The following is a 23,862-nucleotide window of genomic DNA, read 5'->3' as shown; positions in this document are numbered from 1 at the left end:
TGACATCGCCTTGAACTACCGAATGAATGACAAACTTAAGTGTGTGTGTGTGTCTTCCAGCCCATCTCTTTGAGAACAACATGAAACTCTGTGAATCTTATAAAACTCTGTTTGGGAATATATTTTTTTTCTTTTCACATACCAGATTTTCCAGTTAAATCATAAATTAAACATCGATTTAAATCTTACCCACTTGTGTATGTTTGGTTTGTATTGTTTCAAGACTGAGTATGAATTTGAGTTAACCCTTTCGCAAACAGCCTGAAAACTCAATTAATTGACATAACACACCAACGCCACATGATTGTAGTTGCCTTCAGGATGATTAAACTACAACAGGATTGTTTTAATACAGCTCAAAGAGAACTTGAGTAAAGAGCTGACTAAAAAGGTTGTAGATCCCTACTAAGAATAACCACAGAACTTTAAAAAAATTTAAGTTCAGTTATTAATTTCTGCTATGCCATGATTTCAAAATATGCTATAGATATTATCTACAATTATTAGTTATCTAAGAAAATTTAACCTTCTTTAAAAGATGTCTGTTTAGATTGATAAAAAAAAATCTCTCTCTCTCATATCTGAAATAATCATTTTAATAGTTTAAAATGGATATTACATGCATACTATTTAATTAGTGTACCAAATAAGTCAGTTATTTTATTACTTAAAACTTTGATTTTATCGCTAACTAGTTCAAAAGCTTTTCACATACTTAAACCATGTTACATAGTTTTTAACTTTAGTATTAAATTTTTATTATCATAACTTTTCAGTTGGTTTATAACAAACTCTCGAACAGCCTCAATTATTAACGAGCTGAAGATTGGATCGTATTATTTCAACTGATAATAAAGTTAAAGTAAGACAACTTATATTGCAAAAAAAAAAAAAAAAAAGTTCCGATTAAACATTTTCGGTAATATATTGAACTTAGATATTAATTAATGTTCCTGTACAGTTAACATTTAACCAAAACAAAAAAAAAAAAAAAAAAAAAAAAAAAAAAAAAAACGCGCTGCTTTTTGTAATTTAAAATATATAAACAAATATTATAAACACTTGTTGCGGGCTTAAATAAAACCATATGGAAGGAAGTGCAATTTGAATGTAATTAGATACCAGAGGAATAAATGGGTGGAGGGGAGGGAAATAAACTTGAATCAGGAAGAAGTGAATGGCCTTAATATAAAACACCATAACAATAACCTTCCCAGGTTCTATTCATATGCAAAAAATAATAATAATCCTCTCCACTTCGCATAATTCACGCAAATAATGAAATTAATCAAACGAAATGAGTTCATTTCAAGCAATGAAACTAATGAAAATTTTAAGTTACGAAATTTGAAGTTATCTGATTGACAAGTACACATGCATTGCTCATCAAATTCGCGATGCATGACAATTTATTTCATTAAATTTTTTGTTTGTTTGTTTTAAAGTTTTATGTGCTAATCTCACTACGATTTATTTACGCTTAAAAATAATTCTCTCTCTTTCAAACCTCCACCAGAAGAAAAGAATTATGTTCGCCAAAGTTGGAATACAGTTTTAAATGTCTGAAGCGTCACAAACTTTTAACGTCACAGGAACTGATTTGCCCCTTTGTTTGGTTTGGAAAGAATTTGAGATTTTACATTCGTCTAGACTGCAAGGAATCTTATTAAGGATTTTTCTTTTTTTCCCGTTTAGTAAAACCGACAAATGCATTAACAAACTCAGTTAACAAACATAAAACTACTACCTCAGATGTTTGCTGTAATAATCAGTATCCGCAAATTGTAGATTCCGATTGGTTCTGTCAGAATTGACTGACTGTAGAACAAAACACACGACTTGCTCACAAAATTAATGCTCAAATATTTCAATATTTGTCATCACAGTTTGTCTCTGTGATTCATATTTTTAATATTCGTAACTATTCATTTTTTTTCGACTTCGAAACTCGTGATGCTCATTTTCTAAGTAATTTTAATATTAAAAATTCTGTAGTGGTGGCAACTCTCACCGATCACTTTGAAAATACAAACTGCTATGATAGTTGCATTTCATGAATTGTTATACAGAGGTTTATTTTGAATATTTTTATCTATAAATCCCCATTCAAATGATATAGTAGTAATCTATTAAAAGATGGCAATCAATCAATTCTTTAACTGCAGTGAATGACCTCGTGTATTAGGGGAGGGAGGGGGGGATGTACTACCGAATGTTTGATCTACACTAGGTCATTCAGCTGTAAAATATGTTCACTGAACTACAGACCTTATCACGCCGGTGATTGTTCGTTAAAGAAGGTTTCCATGGTAACAAATATCTTGGTAATCTTTGTACTATCCGCTATCTGGAAATCAAATGCGAAACAACTTCCAAGTATGCGCTTGTTCCAAAAGGGATGTAAACGTCTTTTCAATTATGTTAAAAACCCTGCCAACTACGCAGCCTGTTGTTACGAAGGAAAGGTCTGACGCAAGTGAAAAGCTTTATTTGTGTTTCATTTTACTTTTCATTGTTGTCAATGCCACATAAATAAGTATTATTATCGCTATGTTATTTGAGTTGTAATAATATTACAATGTTTATGAATTTTAAGGTGCAAATTTTACACGAACCCAATAATTATCCTTTGCTAATTTCCCTATAGCTAGAAATTTTAGTGTTCATGAAATTCATGCTTTCGATCCAGTGGCGTAACTACCATGCCGCGCAATCTGAGGGCCCAAGAGCTTACCGCCGGGCCAATTAAAGCATTCATTGAATGATGTGAAACGGTAAAAGAGGCCAGTGAACTCTGGCCGAGAATCTGTAGTTACGTCACTGCTTTCACCTCCTATTTTGATTAGAAAGAGCAGAAAACGAATCCATTTTGGCGTAAAATAACAAACATGGGATGAATTTTTTTTCAGGCCCTATCTAATGCGCGTGCATTTATTTTGACATAAACAAATTATTTTCGTCTTCATTCCTAAATTGATAAGCACCATGTACATTTGAAGCTGAACTAGTTGACAAAATTGGATGACAGGTACAAATTAACATAGAGTAATATAAAGTCAGTTTTACGATCTCTTTACAACACCATGATAATAAATTATAATTTATTATCATGGCGTTACATAAATAATTATTTATGTATTGAGCATGTCACAGTAAAAGTGTTACAAGTTTCCAATAAAACAATGTTTATCAGAAATTGGCAATAAAGTAGACGTGTTTATTATTATTTTGAATTAACGTTTTAAAACGGGGACTTTGATTTCTAGACATCTTAATCACGATAACAGTAGCAAACAACCTGCAAGCGCTGTTTGAGGACTAAGTTCTGATTTTTTAAAGGAAAAATTTCAATCATGGTGCTGTATGTATTACAGGACAACAGCATGGGGATTTCCGCCGAGAAGGGATGTGAAAAGAAATATTCGATTTTAGAGTTATACAGCATATTTTTAATTCAGCATACAACTAATGGGAAACTCTATACAGGAAGTGATATACGAATTTTATTATATCCATTCCACAATACAAAATGAATACAAATTGTCTTATCATTTGACATTGCAAGAGGAAAAAAAAAACTGTGTGGGATACTGCGCTAGGAAACTAGTCTCGTGTAGTGATTATAGTTATGCAGCAGGTTAGTTTTGCAGGGCGTAGGAATGCTAAAACTGAAAGATTTTTCGAAATATCAAGAACTAAATAGGAACATTAGTGCATCTTAAGACTTTCATCTTAGTAGTCTTCTCAAGCAACGAATACACATAATCATTCAGCGTCTCATATTTGCTTAAAAAGCTGCCATTTCTTGTTACATCAGAAACACTGGCAAAGTTGGCACAGCTAAACTTTCTTATGAAAAAAAAAATGTCTCGATGGAAAATTTTGTTTATTTTTTTTCTGTATAATATACTATTGTATTGATGAAAACAACTTGGAATGTGCGGTTTTAATAGTTTGTTGGGTTTGTATATTAAATACTTCGAAAAGGCACCCGTGAAACAAGGGTTGCTTAATTTTGAATTGCTATTACTTTGTAAATGCACACAAATTTTCTTCCTTTGCATGTTTTTCCTGCAATCCACAGACTGGCTGGTTAACATAACATACTAATTTGACAGACATATACAACACGCGCGAGCACTTTCAAGACCTTAACCTACTACCTTTTAAAAACTAGGTCCAATGTTTAGGATGAAGCAAGCTGTAGTCTCAGTAGAAACGGAGGTTGCTTCCTATCGAAACCTTTTGTTCACAGTTGCAAAAGAGATCAGTCAGTTTTAGAACACACACACCACGCATAACTACCTGAGTTTCGGGGCATAAATTCTAAGCAATCCAAATTCTGAATAAAGCTATATTCATTAAGTGTAACGTTTAACCTAAAATCTAAACCTTATGGAATTCTTACTTTATATGAACTATGTATTGTATCTTGCGTTGTTTCTTATATTTCTGCTGATACATTATTTATTTAGTCGTTTATTGGTTAGCAATAGACAGCACCTTTTCAACCTACCTGTAGTGGGCTTAAATCCCACTATGACATGCGTGTTAGCGTATGTGTTTAGGACGGTGATAGACAATTTTCGTTGTCAGGTGTGAGACCCCGCTTATTTGGAGGCATGAAGCGTCTTAAGAGTAGGATTTATGGATTATCTAATCCTTAGCTGACTCGTGGTACTAAATGTGCTACAGATTTACTTTTCTTGGCGGATTATCATTTAAAAATGTTTTTAAGCACTCTTTTCCTTGACTCTTTTGTAAGCCTTTAAAATCGACAAGATGCCGACTGATTATGTAAGCACAGTCTATAATCTGATACATTTTCATGAAAGAGTATTCGTCAGAAAAACGCTCCCATTTGACAGTTTTAACTTTGTAGGAGTAAATCAATATACACTGAAATAAGAGTGCATTTTTGTTTCGTATTCGAAATTGTGTGCTGTCATCAAATAATATATAGCATTAACTGGCTTATGTTTTCATCTTTAAATATACCCTATAGATACAGTGAGTAGAAAAACCAATCCTCCCCAAGAGATAATCAGATCGGATCAAAAACAACAAAAACACTAAGGATATTACGCTTCACTTAGGTAATTAGCCTTAGTGTCAACCATCTCACAGTGGAAGCTTGCCAGAGACCGGTCATGATCACGCGCAGAGGACAGTAATGATTTCGTAACTTGAACTGCATCACAGCTGTAAGTTGTGAAATGTTTTCTTAAGCTAACAGTAACACTAAGACGAAACCAGTAGTCAACAGCATGATTATGTGTTAGCGAGAGTTACAATATTTGGTACGAAAAATCTGTTTGCGAAAATTATTAAACTTGTAAATAATTATAGGTTTCGAAGTTTACGTGCTTTTTGACACATGTTGACCCCAGTAGGTAAGTACAGCATAAATCATGTTCTCATTGTTTTAATTAACTATAAATAAAGAAAGAATATTTGATAAAAAGTTGAGAAATTAAAGTTAATGAATCTTGAGTGCCAAAATATAATGTTACAATATGCAAATCTTTACGATCATAAATCAGTATCTGAGGCAATAAATGCTAGCACTTTCAGACTAGGCTACTAGTGTTTTTTTCTTAAAAAAACAAAAAAAACATAGGATTTATTTGTTTTCGTGTGGCAAATTTTAATTGCATTTTGATAAATATAACTAACTGAAATTTAAATATATTACTTGTCATCATTCTTAGAAGCGCTTATTATTTTTCAGGTGAATTTTAAAAGATGAATTCCCTGAGCCCTGGAGCCATTGTAACATCTCTAACCTTCAGATGCAAATGGATATTTCCAAAACTAAACCTAAATTAATAATACTCTAGAGTGGAACCCCAAAATCACTAACATGGCTTCTGCCTGGAGTCAGCTGGACCAGCTTCTTACTTGTGCTATTTGCCTGGATCGCTATAGAAATCCTAAATTGTTGCCATGCCAACACACATTCTGTATGGACCCCTGCCTAGAGGGATTAATAGATTATGCCCGAAGACAAATAAAGTGTCCCGAATGTCGTGCAGAACATCGTATCCCATATCAGGGAGTCCAAGCTTTCCCTACCAATGTAACGCTAATGAGGTTTCTGGAGCTACACCGCGACATCACGGGAGAGGAGCCCGAGCCGCCCCCATCCATGATGGAAAGATGCAACGTATGCAGCGAGAAATCCTACTTGGAAAAATGTTCCCACTGTGATAAGAAGATCTGTCAAGACTGTAAAGAAGCTCATGTAGATATTCTAAGACGAGAAATTAATCGTATTAATAATCAGGTACGTCGTGGACTTCATCGCTTATCGGATTCACTCACCCAAACCCAGAAAAACTCCGAAAAGCTGCAGCACAACTGTACTCAAGTAAGAGACGAAATAGAAGAGCTAGTTCGTAGGTACACCAAAGATTTAAAAGATACGGAGGGTAAACTAAAGCACGACCTTGAGGTGTACGTGCAGACCGAACTTCGGACGGTAACCAAACTAAAAGAAGATCTTGAATCTGAAGTGTCCAACATCACCAGCAACTGCGAACTAGTAGACAAATACATAAACGATGATGTTGAGTGGACGGACACCGAACTTGTAGAATACAAGGAAATATTTCTAAAAACCTTAGAGTTTCTTAGGAATTTTGATTCTGATACATCGGATTTTGCAAGACGTGTGAAATTTCAGCCTAGAGCGGATCCAGACGTCCTTCATCGAACCTTGGTGGAATTCGGGGAATTAAAGATAAACGCTCCCGCTGTACCTTCGACGCAGACATTAATGCCGCCTTCCTCGAATGCGCTGATGAGAAGTCAAAGTGATCACCGTCTAGCTGCTCAGTTTCAAAGGCGACAGGAAAGATCGTCAGTCGAAGGTTCTCAGCGCTTTAGTGGCCACGCTAGCGATTCCGAGCGAGACGGACGTGATGGTGTCGGTTCTCAGCTTTTCAGTCGTGGAAGACGAGAGTTCGGAGAAAGCGGCTACCGTCGATACAGCGACAGAACGTCAACTAGAGATTATGATTACGGTGAACGAGAAACTACTCGAAGCAGTCGCTTCCTGAGAGATGACGGATTAAGCAGTTCTCGTTGGCGTGACTCAGATGGTGACATGAACTACAGACCTAGGTACTTCCGTGATGTTTCTGAAGAAACTGAAGAAGTTGGACACACAAGAACTGTAAGATTCGAGGAACCTCCTCAACAGGCGCACCGCGAGCGAGTTCTCGAGGCTGAAGGAGCACCAAAAGGGCCTTTAAGTGGTGTGGTGCGCCTCATAGATTCGGCTTACGTCATGGAACGCTTACATCAGAACACCGCCAAACAAAAGCATCTAGAAAAAGAGAAAGAGCGCAAGTCTCAAGAGCCACAATCAACTCCAACCCCCCCTCAACCTCCTCCGCGGAGACCACCCTCCCGGCAAATAAGCGAAGATGAAATTGATAAGCAAAAAAAGCAAAACAAAGAGCAACCTCTTCCAACGAATCGGTGTCCTTCACCACCTGCATCAGCCCCACTGCACACCCCTTTGTCGACAGTTCCAGAAACTCCAACACGACCTTTAGCACGTCGAGTTGCCGCTCTGCAAAAAGACGAAGACATTACCACAAAAACAACTTCTGAATCAAGACTACAACGTCAAAGCTCTAGAAGCCCAGAAACCGAGACAGTATCCCGACAGGGGTCCATGCAGGAGGAGAGTCCAGAAGCACCTTCTAGGAACAGGAGGAGGAGGAGTCCAGTACCCACCGAGGCAGAGCAGTCGGAGTCATCTCGACGACCAGATTCTCCACGTCAGCTAACCAGGCAAGTATCACGTGAAGATGTGAGAGTAGAAAAAGAATCCACTCCAAGTCCTAGGCAGCAGTTGGGGGCGTGCGAGGTCACCCCGAGCCATGATGTGAATGGGATTCAAAGAAGCCCTAGCGGTGTAGCTCGAGAAACCTCCCCGATTACCACATCCTCTGCACGGCGGCCCTACGTGCGGCATTTAAGCGATATCAGGTATGACCGTCCCCTTTCTAATTCGTTAATCGGTAGACGAAGTCCCATCGCTGAAATTAATAGATCTTACAAAACCGATGAGCTTTCAGACCGTTCCAGTCTGACCCGGAGTCCGAGTCCAGGCGTGCTGGGCCGCCGGATTAGCATAGAGGACTATGTGGGTCAGGAGAGGCCGAACTACTTCCGCTATCGTACTGCCAACTTCTCCCGAACTCCATCCAGCAGCTCGCTGAACCTGCACTCCCCCGACAGCCCTGATGACTACAGTGGAAGCAGAAGTCCATCTCGCCAGTCTCCGTTTTTCCGACGAAGTATTCCAGTCCCTGTGAGCGGCCTGGATCCAAGTAATGATTCTTCTAGTTCTGACAGTTATTATAGTACTTGTAGAAGCAGCAATTGTGATGATGATTCTGATATTTATTTAGATAATTCTTCTCAAGCGAGCTCAACTACTTTCAGGTCTACTCGCCCGACGATGGGGAAGAGCCTATCACTAGAGAAGGATGAGCGACGCGAGGAGCCCCGGTCCATTTCCATGGCTAAAGTCGGATCGCTGGACAAGAAGGATGATGAGAGGAATGCAGAGGATTCCCAACCCACCCAGTCCTCCTTCTACAGTCGTTTGATGCGCCAGCAACGAGTTGCCGACCCCGAGACGCACACCGAACATCCCGACGATGATGATGAAGAGGAAGATGACGACGACGATGATGACGATGACGACGACGACGACGAAGAGGATGAAGATGACGATGATGACGACGACGATGAGGAGGAAGAAGAATCAGTTGAACCTCAACAGCAGCAACAGCGAGAACCTGAGGACAGTGAAACCGAAAGTGAAACTGAAGAAACAACCAGCAGTGAAGAGAGTGAAGCTGCAGAAGAACGGACTCCTCCCAACAAAGACAGTGACACCTCTTCGGCTATTAGTGCTCTTTTGTCGCGCAGTGCACAAGCACGTCGAAACAGTCGAGATTTCCAGAAAGACTCCACTCCGCCTCTCCCTCAACAGAACTGCTACGACCGTGGGAAGGATGAAACGCGTAACAACTTTCGTAGTCGATGGGATGACAAGGACATGAAGGACAAATACAACAGCCGCTACGGATCTTTGGCTACCGAACGTCGAAAAGCTTCGCTTGACGAAGATCCTGAAGATAATTCGTCTGCTTATAGTCGCTACCTGGCGCGTAGCCGGAGCACGGCCGTGCTAGGTAACAACAAAGACGATAGCCCCCCTGAGGACAAAAATAAATATCGAAGAGATTCCCACGGCGACAGCAAGCGTCGTAGCTGGATATCTCGAAGCAAGAGTTCTCACGATGTTGGGCTGAGAGAAGAAAGCGGGGAAGAAGAGGAAGCAGAAAGACCTCTGAGTCCAGCTTACCGTAATAGATTTGAACGGCCTTCTGAGAGTGCTTTAGCGCGAAGTCGGAGCCACCACGCATTGAAAGCCCGCGACGAGAGTCCAGAAGATAAATCCAAAACGAACAGCAGTAACACGTGGGCTAAGTATCTCAAAAATAAATACGGAAATGGAGGTAAGCAAGTAGTAAGAAGTCGCAGTTCCCATGCTCTGTATTCAAGGAGTGGAAGTGAAAGTTCAGATGACGAAGCCTCCACCAGACGCAGTCCAAGTTCTCTTTTGTCCAGATACGATAGTTACAGTTTTGCTTCTCCAAGAAGTCTCTATATGCAAAAGAGGAGGATGAGTATGAAAATTGGCACGAGAGGGACCGAACCCGGCAATTTTACGTGGCCACGCGGAGTTGCTGTGGGACCAGATAATTCCATTGTTGTCGCAGACAGCAGCAATCACCGAGTACAGGTGAGTCCCTTTTAGTAATGTATTGGTCTGATCTCATAAATATTTAAATCGTTGTGGAATCTTTAAATGGGAAACAAGATAGAAATAGGACACTTTTTTGGGAATAATGTGTAAGAAAGGAAATATTTGCTTTAAAAAAAGTTGACCTAAACCGCTTATGATAATAAGTCTAATATTTAAATCACATAAAACTCAGCAAAGCGAGGGGGTAAGCACAAGGGTGGGTTAATCCTGCATTCGGTTTTCATTTGAGAACGCAACGATCATCATAGATGCCGATAACCAGAATGTGCGAGGATGGCAGCAATAATGTTAGCATGTTATATTGCACGTTGAAATATCTACGACGGATTAGAGCAGTTGTTTAGAACACGCTCACAAAACGAGAACATCAGCATCAAGATTTGAAGTGGTGTGAGGGTAACATTTGCTGAATATGCGCGTGGTTTACATTACGCATGAGGAGTTTTCGAAAAGGTCATTAGAGTTATTTTTAAAATTAATATAATGTTATCATCTGCTTAATAAATAAAGAAATGATGATAAATTTTACAGTTTTCTTTTCTTAATTAGTTTTTGCAGTATTCTGTGTAAATGTTTTTTTTTTAAATTATTAGTACTTAAGAATTTAAAAACTAAAAACCTATCGATGGAATGAAAAATTGGGGATAGTTTTTTGTCAACAATTGAAAATTGTTGACAAAAAACTATCCCCAATATAATAAAGCATAATAAAGTGCTGTATGGTAGGTATGAAACAGGAGATTCCAAACGTGATGTATATTTTAGCCATATGGGTAGGTTACTATGCATTAAATCTCCTTTTATGAACCTGTTTCACATTGATGCGTTGAAAAAAGTACTTTTATTGGCAAAACAATTTGAAAAATAAAAACTTTCCAATAAAAACGCAAGTTTTTATTGGAAAAATGATTTCGAAATCCTCTTATTTGAAGGTCTGAAGCGGCTAGCAAAATTTCAAGGTTTCCGAAATTGTTAAAATAAATAAATAAAACCATAGTTCACTCACGGTACTAATATGTTCAATAGGTTTTTACACCCCTTCTTTCGGTAAAAATGACATAAAAATGAAAATAATTCCTTCTTGGTTTGATGGGATTTAATGAAATTTGATCACTGTTAAAATCCGCGAAATTGGGCAAAATTAAATTGTCTACATTCCAAAACCTCTAGGTTCAATTGTTGCGATAATATTAGGAAACGCATGTTTTTATGATTGTATACTATAATTTCCTTACATGTTTGATATACAATAAATCATTTCAATAAAATATTGTCACTGCTAATTCCAGACACGTTTTGAAAATTGAACAAACTGAATTGAAACGAGTTCCTTAAGAATGTTAATGGAATACCTTTTTTTTTTTCAGTCATACATTTCGCAACAATATTGAAGCGCACAAATTTAAAATTATATATAAAAAACTATACACGCACAAATTTAAAATTATATTCACGCCAATATATATATATATATTTTTTATTTTAATATTATGCACTATCAAAACAGAATTGCCGTATTTCATAATTAATGCTGGGGAAAAAAATACTATGTGGCGTATGTATAAGGACAGCACTGCTTCTTCTGCTGAAAACTGCAATCATTGGAATGTTTTCGAACTAGTTGATGAAAATTATAGTTATGCAATATGAAATTTAGATTCCTCAGACGTAGGGTCTCCACTGATACCTATACTTTAAAATAAAGTCGCTTCCATTTTAGATTACAGGATCAAAGTAGGGCACGTGGTAGTTTCTGCAGAATACACTAGACCTTGTAAAAATGCAGAACTACTAAATCTATTTCAAGACAGAAACTTGAGTATTTAGTGCATGAACAGTGATGCCTCAGACATCAATGAGATATATGCCTTGTCATTTCCGCAGATGATGCCCATTACTCCTAATGGCAGTATATATATATATTTATCCCCAAACACTAGCTAACTAACAGTTGGTATTTCAATATTTCTACGTGAGTCATTTTAAGTGTAGGTTCATTTATATTGGTACAATTTGGCAAAACAGACGATAATCAGTTCTGACTTTCCCGGATGGAATTTAATGAAATTTGGTATTTAAAATCTCTATTAATATTAGTCCAACCATTTCAATTTAGTGGCGAAATTAAAGAAAAAAAAGTGCTCTAGAATTTTTAAGTCAAAAACTATCGGTGTTTAATGCATGATTTTTTTTTTTTTAAATCATGCATAAACACGCTATAACTTGAAACTTGTTTGTAGTAAGACAAATCGCTAAAGATGTTTGAATTAAGGTTAAGCTTATTATTATTATTATGTGACACCCCCCCCCCCCCCCAAGGAGTCCAGGGATTCATCGTTGGTCGGCACACTACTCAACTACAGCTTACCTTACTTTATTTAATCCTCCAGCTACACGACACTACCGTCAATACAATGCCGTCTACTGCCCACCACTTCAACTAGTATATTTTGTCTGTAAATTGCGTGTGTTCTCATGGCCAATTTGCCTGCACAGGCACCATGAAAGTTTACAAAAACAACGGAAATATCGAACAATCGGAAACTTCCGCTGACATTTCAAAGAATTGCATAAAAAAAAAGCGTGCTAGCACGAATGTGTATTTATTCATATTAGTATTAAATCACCTTTACTGACATAAGGATTGAAAATGATAATTTCTCTCTAGAATTTAATGAACGTGGTATTTACGGTCATCATTACAATGTATACTATGTCTTTTCGGATGGATTATTTGAATGTGAAAGTAGACAAAATTATATAGATGACGTGCAAAATCGAATCAGGGTTCAATTGTTGTGAAAAAGAAAATTATCACTATAAAAGATTACTACTACAAAACGTATTTTTAGGAGCATTTCGCAAAATGCATCAGTATATAAATTCGTTTTGTCCGTCCGTATACCAGTTATTCCTGGACTGTGAATTTGATGGTATTTGGAATCAGTGGCTCACCCAAGAGGGGGTATTCTCCCCAAAAGAAAAACGAAATAAACACTAGAAAATTTTCCAAAAATCTTTTCCTAATTAGAGTTCGATATTTCTATACTACTTATAATGTATTGGCGATGGCGATCACTGCAGATGCTCAGTCATAGGTCATAATGCAATGCGTAGTGTGTATTCTTAAATCGTCTACTCAACTCGTCCCCTCCCGCCCAGATTAAATCCAGAGTGCGCCACTGTTTGGAATATTTACAGAAATATATCGAATCACTTCAGATTTTATTTAAATCGGATCATTGCAAGGATAAAAACGGTGAAACGCAATTATGAATTTCAATAACTGCACTCTGGCTGAATGGAATTTATAAAATTCCATTCAAGCCAGATTTTATAAATGTACGCAAGAACATTTTGCGATTATCATTTGTGATGACATGTGATTAGGAAAAACAAGATTATATGTTTACAGCTTATAAACTTACAAGTACAACGACTGCTGACAACCCTGGAAATGTTTCGTGATACTGTTAGTTCTGCTAAGTTAAAACGGAATTGCAAGTGAAAAAAATATTGCATGAAAGTAGTTTTGAACTTATTTAATGGAAGCTGTATTTCACTGAAGCCTACCCATTATGTCATGCTGATCTTAGCCTTTAATATATTTGGTAATTGCAATGAATTGCATTTTTTAGTTGAATTTTTCATTTTTAGTATTTCCATTGTTTCTCGACCACTATCAGGATGTTTGTGATAAATACGAGTTATTCAGAGAACTTTATCAGCAGTGGTACTTTTGTTCAAACACACACATACACGAGACAAATCCATTTGTGGCTTGCGTGCTCTAGACAAGTCTTCTTTACTCCAGTTTTTCCACTACAAATGATCAGACTGAAACTAAAATTGTTACACTCAACAAATTAAAGTACAGATCATAACTACCAGATTTCTGTAAAGATTCCATCAATCCGTACGAATCAGTACAATAATTCGTACTGATTATTTATATCATTAAGAATCATTTCGATAATAAAAAAAAAAAATCCTTTATTACAGCCAATACCGATGTGGACTACCATCTTCCTTTATGTATCCTAAATTCCAAATTTCATTCAATTCTATACAGCTAAAGCACAGGTATTGTAATATATATAATTTCAGCACGTTTTGACCCTTTTACTTTTGCAAATAGTCTAATTGAAACAAAATCTGGAACAAAATCAACATATTTTTGTGATGATTCCAAATCCCAGGTTGAATTAAATTCATCCAATCCGAGTCCTAGAATAGCTTGGAAACATATGTAACGGATAAAACGATTTTAGGTGAGAATATAGATAAAGTGGCAAAACTTATTTGCATGTAGATATTTTCAGTTCGTCACTAATTCGAAACCTAGATGCCATTTTTTTTTTCATGAATAAAATATAAGTTCAATGGAATATGTGAAGAGCATTGTTAAAATCCGAAACAAGAAATTTGACCTGGATATTTGAGGAAACCCTGTTTTAGAGACGAAGTATTGGAAATTTGGTAAGGTTTTGAATGGAAGCGGAATGAGTATACATTAACAAGCCGAATGAAGTAAATTTAAAACCTAAACAAAAAATACTAAAGAAGCGATCATAGAAATGAAAAAAAAAAAATGGGACTGGTTATCATTTTAGTTTTTGTTTCTGTGTTTGTTTTTTCTGTACATCATGTTTTATATGTTAGTTCTAAAATTCTGGTCTTAGAGAACTTAGAATTAAATATAAATAATCTATTGAAATCATGGCATAAGTCCAAAAAATTTAAAATTCGTCACTTTCTCACGCTCAGAGGTGCGATTTCTTTTGCAGTTTTTCAAATTGCTCGTTGCTGTATTGTTAAGAGTAATTATTTAAATTGTTTTCAAAAATATTAAAGTTGAGATAGATGAACAGAAAAAGCTTCACATATAATAAATAAATTTGCTATTCCTTACCAGCATCAGATTACCAACACAAACTGTAAGGTCTTTTAAGATAATTAACTTCGGATGAATATTCTAATGATTTCTTGGTTTTACCGAATCCAAAGATAACCATTTGTTTTCCAAAAGTAGTATTTAAACAATATCACTGAGACTCGTATTAGTTTAATAATATCAGTGAGGTTTCAGATGTAGGAGATAATGGCAGTAGTGTGCTGTACTCTACCGATTTACCAGAGTTCGCCTGAGTTCCTCTTACTCCCTATGGGAAATTAAAGGCGTTAGAGGATTTATTTTTTTTAAATCATAAATAAAATTAAAATAGGCAAACGTTATAATTATATTTTAATTACATTACATTTTCTAAAGAAACTGTACTAAATTAGTTCTGCTCTTATCTACTGACTTTTTCGTAAATAAAATATTTTAAAGTTTATCTAACTACAAGTTCTGAGAAAAAAATTGTATCATTTCAGGTGTTTGATTCCAATGGAAAATTCCAACATGATTTTGGTACTTATGGCAGTGCTGAAGGAGAATTTGACTGCCTTGCCGGGGTGGCAGTCAACCGAATTGGCCAGTTTATTATATCCGACCGTTATAATCATCGCATCCAAGTATTTGATCCATCGGGAAGATTTCTTCGCTCCTTTGGTTGCGAAGGTCGAACAGATGGCAGATTCAGTTATCCCTGGGGTATTACCACTGACAGCTTGGGTTTCATATATGTCTGTGATAAGGAGAATCATCGCATTCAGGTAAGGGATAGAGCTCAGTGATATTTTGGATATGCATTTAATAGAAATTTAATTTTAATTGTATAAACTATTAAAAACATCTGCACCTATTAGAGTAATCCGACTATGGAAAAATCAGGAGAAAGGTCAAGTTTTCTCCAGATTTTTCTATAGTCTCTTAATACTGAGAATAGCATATTGATGCGATCTCCCCGCTTTCTGCGGAAACATGCTCCCAGTTATACAGGATAGCTAAAGTAAAAGACACACTTGTCATTTTATATTTTGTATTATTTAATTAATTATTAACTCATTGCTATGTATACTTTAGTTTTATTTTGCACTGTTAGGGTATGTAGGCTAAAAAATTATAAATTACGATTATCCGGTTCAACACTGAGCAAATAGGTATTCTTGCGATATGTTTGTGAATAATATATATTTAAAGATTTAAAATATATATATAAAAAAACGTGATATGAAGGAGAGGAAGATAAACCCTACTTATCTCTTTTGGTATTATCTTTGACCCAGAAGGAATATTTGCAGTATCGAAGAATTAATGCACTTTATTGTTATCTTATATATTTACAATATTTACATTTCTGAAATATTTGCTATAATTTGGAAAGCCCGAATAGTGGATTTGTCATAAATGTATCATTAATGACGTCAGTTGGCATGATGTACTTATCGTTTTCAGGCAAAAATCAGAATTGCTCCATATAACATAAATGACTATGCGGCCCAGCAGGAAACAAAATGTTGCTTAATTGCAAAATCATTAACTGAACTAAACGGAACCCAGCTTTCGAGACATGTCTATGGAAATTTTTTGCTAGGAAAACAATTTCAGTATGTGAATGCAAGAATTCAAGATTACTACCATTTCATAAATTTTAAATTTTCTGCAGTGTCTTCCATGGAAAACGGCAATTTTACAAAATTGCTCAAGCGGCCTTTCTGTGGCCGTGTGCTGTAATCTATTCTGGCTTTTATAGCAGTTAGTATTTTCGCCTGTATCTACTGATGAGGTTAGCGTGCCAAGAGAAATAGCAGTTCACGGACAGACGTATGATCTTTGTGACGTCACCAAGAACTAATAACAGTTGAAGCTGATGTACAGAGTTACTGCTCTATTAATTTATGTTCTATACACAACTATATTAAGAAACTAGGTCACGTAGGTCTGTGGAACGGAACCTAGTTTATATTTTCTAGGAAAGTCGTAAATCCAAAAGGATTACTTCGATTCTGACAAAGAACTACTTACATTCTTTTGTATGAATTACCATTTAAATGGATTATGTCATTAGCAGTTGTATATAATTCCGTTTGAGTGGAATAATTTTAATTTAATAATTTCGTTGAATGTAGTATAATCTTTCCAGTATAACAAATAATGCGATTAGTATATTTTTAATATTGAAGTGCTGACTGTTTTCGTAGCCGAGTGCACTTCCACAAAAGGTCAGTGGACCTATAATACTCTTTATTGCAGGGGGGATGGATAAAATGGGGATTTACAGCTATGAATATTAGAATTCTTAATAACTTATTGTTTTTTCTAGGTATTCCAATCAGACGGTACTTTCGTCGGAAAGTTTGGTTCAATCGGTACTCGCCCAGGTCAACTAGAGCACCCTCATTATATATCTGTGAGCAGTACAAACCGAGTCATTGTCAGTGACAGTAACAACCATCGGATACAAATTTTTGATGTCAATGGCCGCAGCCTTTCCACCTTTGGCACCGAAGGTTCTGATGATGGTCAGTTCAAGTTTCCACGTGGTGTTGCTGTAGATGACCAAGGCTATATTATCGTCGGTGATAGTGGTAATAATCGCATCCAAATATTCCACCCAGACGGAACATTTCTCAAGGCCTTTGGCTCTTGGGGTCCTGGAGAAGGCGAATTTAAGGGTCTGGAAGGTATCGCAGTCATGTCCAATGGCAACATTCTGGTCTGTGACCGGGAAAATCATCGTATTCAGGTGTTTTGATGAGGTAAGTTGAAAGAATGGATGTGAGAATAATGTGGGTAAAAGAGTTTAAGAAATACACATTGAGAAGTTGAAAAAGTTCTTTAATTTATATCTGGCATGCTTTTAAAGCCTGATTACTGGTTTTCCGTATTTACATGTGAATGATTCGTGTATATTACTTAATACAAAATGTATACTTTAGTCTTGTGGCATATTGATAGTTTTGATGTTACTTTGTTGCATTTGAGTAATCTATTAGTTTAAATAAAATAAATGGTTTACTTCGAGTGTTTTAAGCCATCATATTTTCATAAACTATTATTTGAAAATGTGGGACTTAAAATATAGTGGTTATAAAGTTATGAGTTTTCATTTCATCTTCTAATCAGAATAAATGTATGTCGGAATTTCGAAATTAACACCCGCTTACGTACTAAAATAAGCGAACAATGGAAATACTAAGAAAAGTTATTTCTAAATATTCTGGCAATCATCTTAGATAGCAGTGCCAAAATCAACAAATGACGCAAAAAGAAGTTCTGCCAACAATCTTACTAGAACTACCTTGTGGTGACTTTTCATTCTGAGAAGACTTTATGGGCGAAGAAAGTTTATGAAATGTTATAATAAGTGGAAAGTGAAATAGGGATTCCTACCATGTGACATTTCAAATTTTAGATAGAAACCGTTATCAGTAAATAACATTTGTAGTTAGCAGAGTTCTGCGGAAATTTTTACATTATTACACACATGATTATAAGTATGATGCATTGCCTGGTGATAAATTTAAATGAAAGGACGGAATGCTTTCTGTGAAGCCGTCTGTTTCATTGTCGAATGTCGTACATACTGAAAATTATTTTTCAAATTGATTTCCGCTTCTATGAGCATTTAGAAAATGCTTAAAGTGCCTATCAGATTTTTTCCCACCACTGCGTGCATATTTTAGGACTCTGGTTGGCTGGAATTAATGCTGAGATTACTTAATTTTTCTTAAAAATCCAAAGACCCAGAGAGAGATAATAGAGATACTGAACACCACTTGAAGAGAATTAGTTTAGAAAGATCATCGGAAGCGATCAGTGGAGTGACTTTGCAACGATCGAATAATTTATCGAAAAGTATCACTTGAGGAGAGTTACTATAAAACAAATGTGTTTACTTGCATTCGAACAATGCACGTCCGATAATATTATTATTATTATGTGACACCTCCAGGGAGTCCAAAGACTCATCGAGGGAGAGTGTGCCAACAGCATCGAACGATTAACCCCTTCCAACTACTAACCGCGCTCAAACTTGCTTAACTTTTTGCGAGCCATTAGTAGCAGAGGCTCTACCAATCAACCAACCTTTAATTATTTATATCAAACTACATTGTGCTGATACTGCGTGTGAACAATTTGACTGAAGACGTGCAATAATATATTTACTATTTTTAAGTCACTTACACACGCGCACACACGCAGGAAATGTTGTAGTAAACCTATTGTACATTAATACCTTGCCTGGAATAAGGATTTATTATTATTAGTTTTATAATTTTATTATATAAACATTTTAGATAATTCCGAAACTCGCTTTAGAGACCAAACAGAGAACTTCAGTTCAAGCCCCTTCAGGATCCATTCATGTGGGAAAATGAAATTCAATTCCCACCTAAAGACGATCACAAACATCCATGCCGGGATTTAAACTTGCTTCCTCTTCATTGGAGAGGAGTATGTCCACTTCGCCAACTAGGCCGACTACGTATACCGATATTTTTATCTTTTAGAGTTGTTAATTCTAAGTAACTTTTCACAAGACGATTTAATCACCTTTCGCTAAATAGCACTGTGACATTTCTGAGAATATTATCAGTTCAGTGTAATGTAATTTAAACGGTACACAAATGTATACATTAATGTGTGTACATATTATGTATATATATCTTATGTACAATTAATGTATAAGTGTACATATTAATCAAAGTTTATTTATTTTTTAATTCCAGGAACCAGGTTATTATCTTCCTATGTCACTATGTTTTATACGAGTGGCGATATCAGACCACGAAGAAGTCATTTCCAAATGTTCCCGTCTTAACTTCGCTGTGCTGCAGTTCTGTGTATAAACGATCATCGGGGCGTCTCGGTTTTTCAACAAATATATATTTATGTAATTGTATTTTTGGTAAAAAATCAGAAAGTTCGTAAATGGACGACATTTTATAGTACCCCACCATTTATCTCCTTGTCTCTTTGCCGGGGTTATAATATATAGATATATATTTATATATAAAAATCCAGTTACCACCACAACCATACCTTAAAATCCTAGTAGAATTTTAGTAATATGTAACGCGTTCCTGAAATATCTGGTTCGAGCTGTTGTTGAAGGGAACATATATATAGAGAAGATTTTGATGGTATCTATTTTTTCATTCCTAGAAAGTTTTACTGCACAAATGTTTTTTTTTTTTTTTCCCGGCCGGATGAATTATAATCCATTAGCTCAGTTATTGTTGAAATGTAAAATAAAGGAATATTTTAATGTAGTTTGTTAACACAAGAAACTATGAAATTTCATCGGCCCTTACGGAAAAATCATAATGCAGATACCTTTCAGATATTCCGTTTTTTGACATCGGTCTATGACTTTTTTTTTTTTTTACTAGTCTCAGAAAGAGACAGGTTAGAAAACTCCAATCCTATATTTGTTCATGGTCACCACTACAACGTGGCAGAGCTCCTGTCTGCGCGTTATGGAGAAGGCTATTTTAACACTGAGGTATTTAGACCGTTGGCAGCAGCACTTGCTTATTTAAGACGCTTCTCTCTCTCTCTCTCTTTTCCTCCCTCCTTCACTGCACGAAACGAAAGTTCTCTTGACCCCGATTTCGGTTAGTAGCGTGCAGCTATTTCAGCAGAACGCTGGAAAAAGAGAATAGCAAGAGATTTTCAGATTTTTGAGAATCGGGCTTGTTAATATTTTCAATAACATTTTGGCTTTGTTTTATTTTGGAGAAATTCTTTAGAAAGGCGATTTTTGCTCGACTTCTTCCTCTATAATAGCCTAAACATAAGTGACTAGTGTCAGCTTCTAAAAAAAAAAAACGATTAATAACATCTCCTTAAGAGAGATGCGCAGAATTCTATATATACGTACATATGAGATAACGCAGTGTTTTAGATGATTTTCTAGCTTATTATCTAAGTAAAATTTCTTTAAAAAACAAATATTGCTAGTTCGTTAATAGGTCATAAATTAACTTTCATTAAATTGAATTTCGAATTCTTAAAAACGAAAGAATGGAGTTGATATTTGAGCTAATAAAATTTATATATATTTGAAAGGGAAGTATTTATTTAAAAAAAGTCTTTGTTAGTGTTAATTCCTTTAATTTTTACCTCGTTTGTACTAGGTAAAAATTAAGCACGACATGTAACGTTGCCTTTTAAATATATATAATTAATACTGTAGCATTTGACTTAGTGTAGCGAGATCCAAGCAGAGGCTGCACAATATTAGTTTGCATAATTGGTTTCTGTAATTTTTTTTTTTTTATTTTCTGGTATAAATTATTAGTATTTATAATCGTTGAATTCGAGATGCTGTCTTTCGAGAAAGCCAAAATATGATCGATTTATGTATGGGGGGAGAGAATCCCCCCTGAACTTGTTCTCTGCTTGCTATTAATATATCAACTTAACAGACCACAGATAGGTTACTGAAAGACGAAAGAATAATATTAAAGTATTTAATTTCATTGTAGCTTAATTCTAACTTTTCACGAAAGCCATATAATGAAACGCGCGACTAGTGGAGTTCAGTGTTTTGCAACATATTATAACCTTATCTCAAGTGAATTTTTCCCTCATCTGGTTGTTTCTCATGAAGTTTTTGCTAAGTAAAAATCTGCCAAACAAATTTTGGAATATGAAACTCGGTTGTTATGTTAATAGTTTGTATTTGTTCATTTATTCTGCTGCTACCATGAAGTATTTTAATAACGATATTTTCTGTTCGTATATTTCTCTCATTCGATGATGCAATAATAAGCAGATGAAAGAGAAGTTTAATGAAAAGTGAATGTTTAATATTTTGGTATCATGCAAATAACGGCATGTGATTCTTTGATTTTCTATTGCGAAGGAAATAGATCCGCATGGATATAATTTACGATATTGGTTTAATTGCACTAGTCATGCATATCTGGTCTAGAATTGTTGCAAATACTTTCCGAATACTGCTCTGAGAGAAGAACACTTGGAACTTTCTTAATGGTATAGTACAAACTGGCAAAGCACGTGTCCTGGAGACAATTGAGCTTCCATAATGCCAGTACAGTTTCATAATCTTAATTATAATTGATAGGAAGTTTTAAAACACTTAAAACAGTTAGATATTAGTAAAGGTTGCACAAAAAATGGCCTCTCAATAATGACCTAGCCTAAAGTTGGCCGTCGTCGATCTTGTGATAGCTCTCTTCTAGACAATCATCAGTACTAAAAGCTTTCAACATCCGGCAAAAACTAGAATTCTGTCTTCCTCTTCTCTACGTTGTGTTGTAATTATTAGTTAAATTTACTTTTGTATAAGCATATTACTTTTCTACTGAACGTTGTCTTCCTTTGTACTCCATCTCGCGTCTTCTTGTCCAAAAGAAAAATCACACGAGGTGTACGAGATATTCGTACATCTGGTTGTGATTCATTTCCATTTTTTAACATCTCTCGCGCAATTTTCTTTATTGTTTTTTCTTTCCAGCGTCTGGGACGTGTATTTGTAAGGTTAGCTAATGAACCGATTATCGGGCTTAATATAGTGTATAGTCATGACCTGTTACTTTGTGTGCATTTTGAAAATGAAGTGTTGTCTTTGTTGTTAATCGTGGTTGTTCAATAAAATAAAGTTTACTTAAACCAAGTCGAGTCTGTCTCTCTGTTGTGCACCGGAATACACATTTAATTAACTCAGTGCAAAAAAGATCTCATGAGTTATTAAGGTCTTTTTTTTTTCGCTGTATTATTTGATAGATTAGTTATCCAAATGCTAGCCTTGATTTTGTATATAAGTAATTATCTCTCGCCAAATAAAATAACTGGCGAAATAGAGTCATCATTGATGAAGCATGCATTTTAACTCTATATATGCAAAAATAAAAAGAAAAAAAATCAGTGCAATAGTAGTCATTTCCTGTAAATTTTTATTCCTCATGATGAAAACCAATAATAACTGATAGATACTGTAAGTAATAACTCAAACAATTAGTTTCACAATAAACACGAGGGTGGTCTGAAAAGTTCTCTGCCTAACAATCAAAAAATGAATTTATAATTTAAAAATTATTTTTATTTTTCAACATAATCTCCCATAAGACATTTATTCCAGCGATGCTCCAGCACCATTATCCGATCCCTGTAGTGGTTCTCAGAAAGATCTGCAAAATCCTCTACAGCTGCAATCACCTCTTGATTCGAAGAAAAACGCTCACCAGCGAGAAAGAGTTTGTTTTTGGAAGAGATAGAAGTCAGAGGGAGCCAAATCTGGGGAATAGGGTGGATGTTCCAACAATTCATAGTGCAGATCCCTTACTTTTCCCATTGCCAAAACACTTTTGTGGGAAGGTGCATTGTCCTCATGAAAGATGATTTTTTTCTTCTGCCAACCGGGTCTTTTCTCATGAATTTTTTCGTCTAGTCTGGTTAATTCCCTGGTTATTGTTTTACCCTTTTCAAGATAATTTCAAGATAATCTGTTTAGGCAGGCTGACCATACGTACCGTTTTTTTTTTTTTTTTCCCATATTTCCTGGCCGTCCCGTCGTTTTAATAAAAATGCCAATTTTGTCCAGTTTTTAATAGCAACTATAAATATACATTAATATTGGTCAATCATAAAATATTATTTAACCTATAATCGTATATCAATATCATGGATACCAGTAATTTGTATAACCATGGAGTCGCATTGTTCGATACTAAATATCGATATCTGTGCAGCAATTTATTCAGAGAAAATAAAAACTACATGTTGGCAACACTTGCGCGTCTGTTTTGCCTGTTTGCTAACCGGCGGCTTTGTTATTTAATGCCGGTGGTTTAAATTTCATAATTTTTAAAGTTTTAAGACTTATTTTTTAAAGCTTTAAGTCTATCCTTGCAATGTCGAAGAGGCGAAACTGCAGTTTTAATGACGATCTCCAGAAAGTATTAAAATTTATTAAACTGGACAAGCTGAATGGAAAGAAATATAGGACGGCCTGAACGAGCTCGTCACACGCACAGAAACAGAAGAAACTCGTGTATTTGATCAGTGGATCCTCATAAAATCTATAATTTCGAGGCAATTGGATACATGGAATAAAGAAACACATTCCTGAATCTGATGGGTATAGATT

The 23,862-nt window shown here is 35.6% G+C and overlaps 1 protein-coding gene across 3 annotated transcripts in view; it reads left to right on the top strand.

Moving 5' to 3' along the window:
* The window catches only part of tn (tripartite motif containing protein thin), a 59,557-nt gene extending 37,168 nt beyond the window's left edge, over positions 1-22,389 (top strand). For 2 of the 3 annotated variants that reach the window (XM_090394155.1, XM_090394156.1), the window contains exons 2-6: positions 5,732-7,803; positions 8,461-9,832; positions 15,233-15,514; positions 17,065-17,500; positions 19,475-22,389. In XM_090394155.1, the coding sequence (XP_090250281.1) occupies positions 5,864-7,803; positions 8,461-9,832; positions 15,233-15,514; positions 17,065-17,496 (4,026 nt within the window). In that variant the 5' untranslated portion in view covers positions 5,732-5,863 and the 3' untranslated portion in view covers positions 17,497-17,500; positions 19,475-22,389. Of the gene's footprint in view, positions 1-5,254; positions 5,394-5,731; positions 7,804-8,460; positions 9,833-15,232; positions 15,515-17,064; positions 17,501-19,474 lie in introns of those variants that run through there. The other variant, XM_090394157.1, reaches the window with a different exon arrangement.
* Positions 22,390-23,862: the final 1,473 nt, after the last annotated feature.

This window comes from Typopeltis vanoorti, chromosome 6, assembly GCF_054136105.1.
Source record: "Typopeltis vanoorti isolate ZY-2024b chromosome 6, IOZ_Tvanoo_1.0, whole genome shotgun sequence".
NCBI classification, from domain to species: domain Eukaryota; kingdom Metazoa; phylum Arthropoda; class Arachnida; order Uropygi; family Thelyphonidae; genus Typopeltis; species Typopeltis vanoorti.
This window is presented reverse-complemented; position numbering and strand designations above follow the sequence as displayed.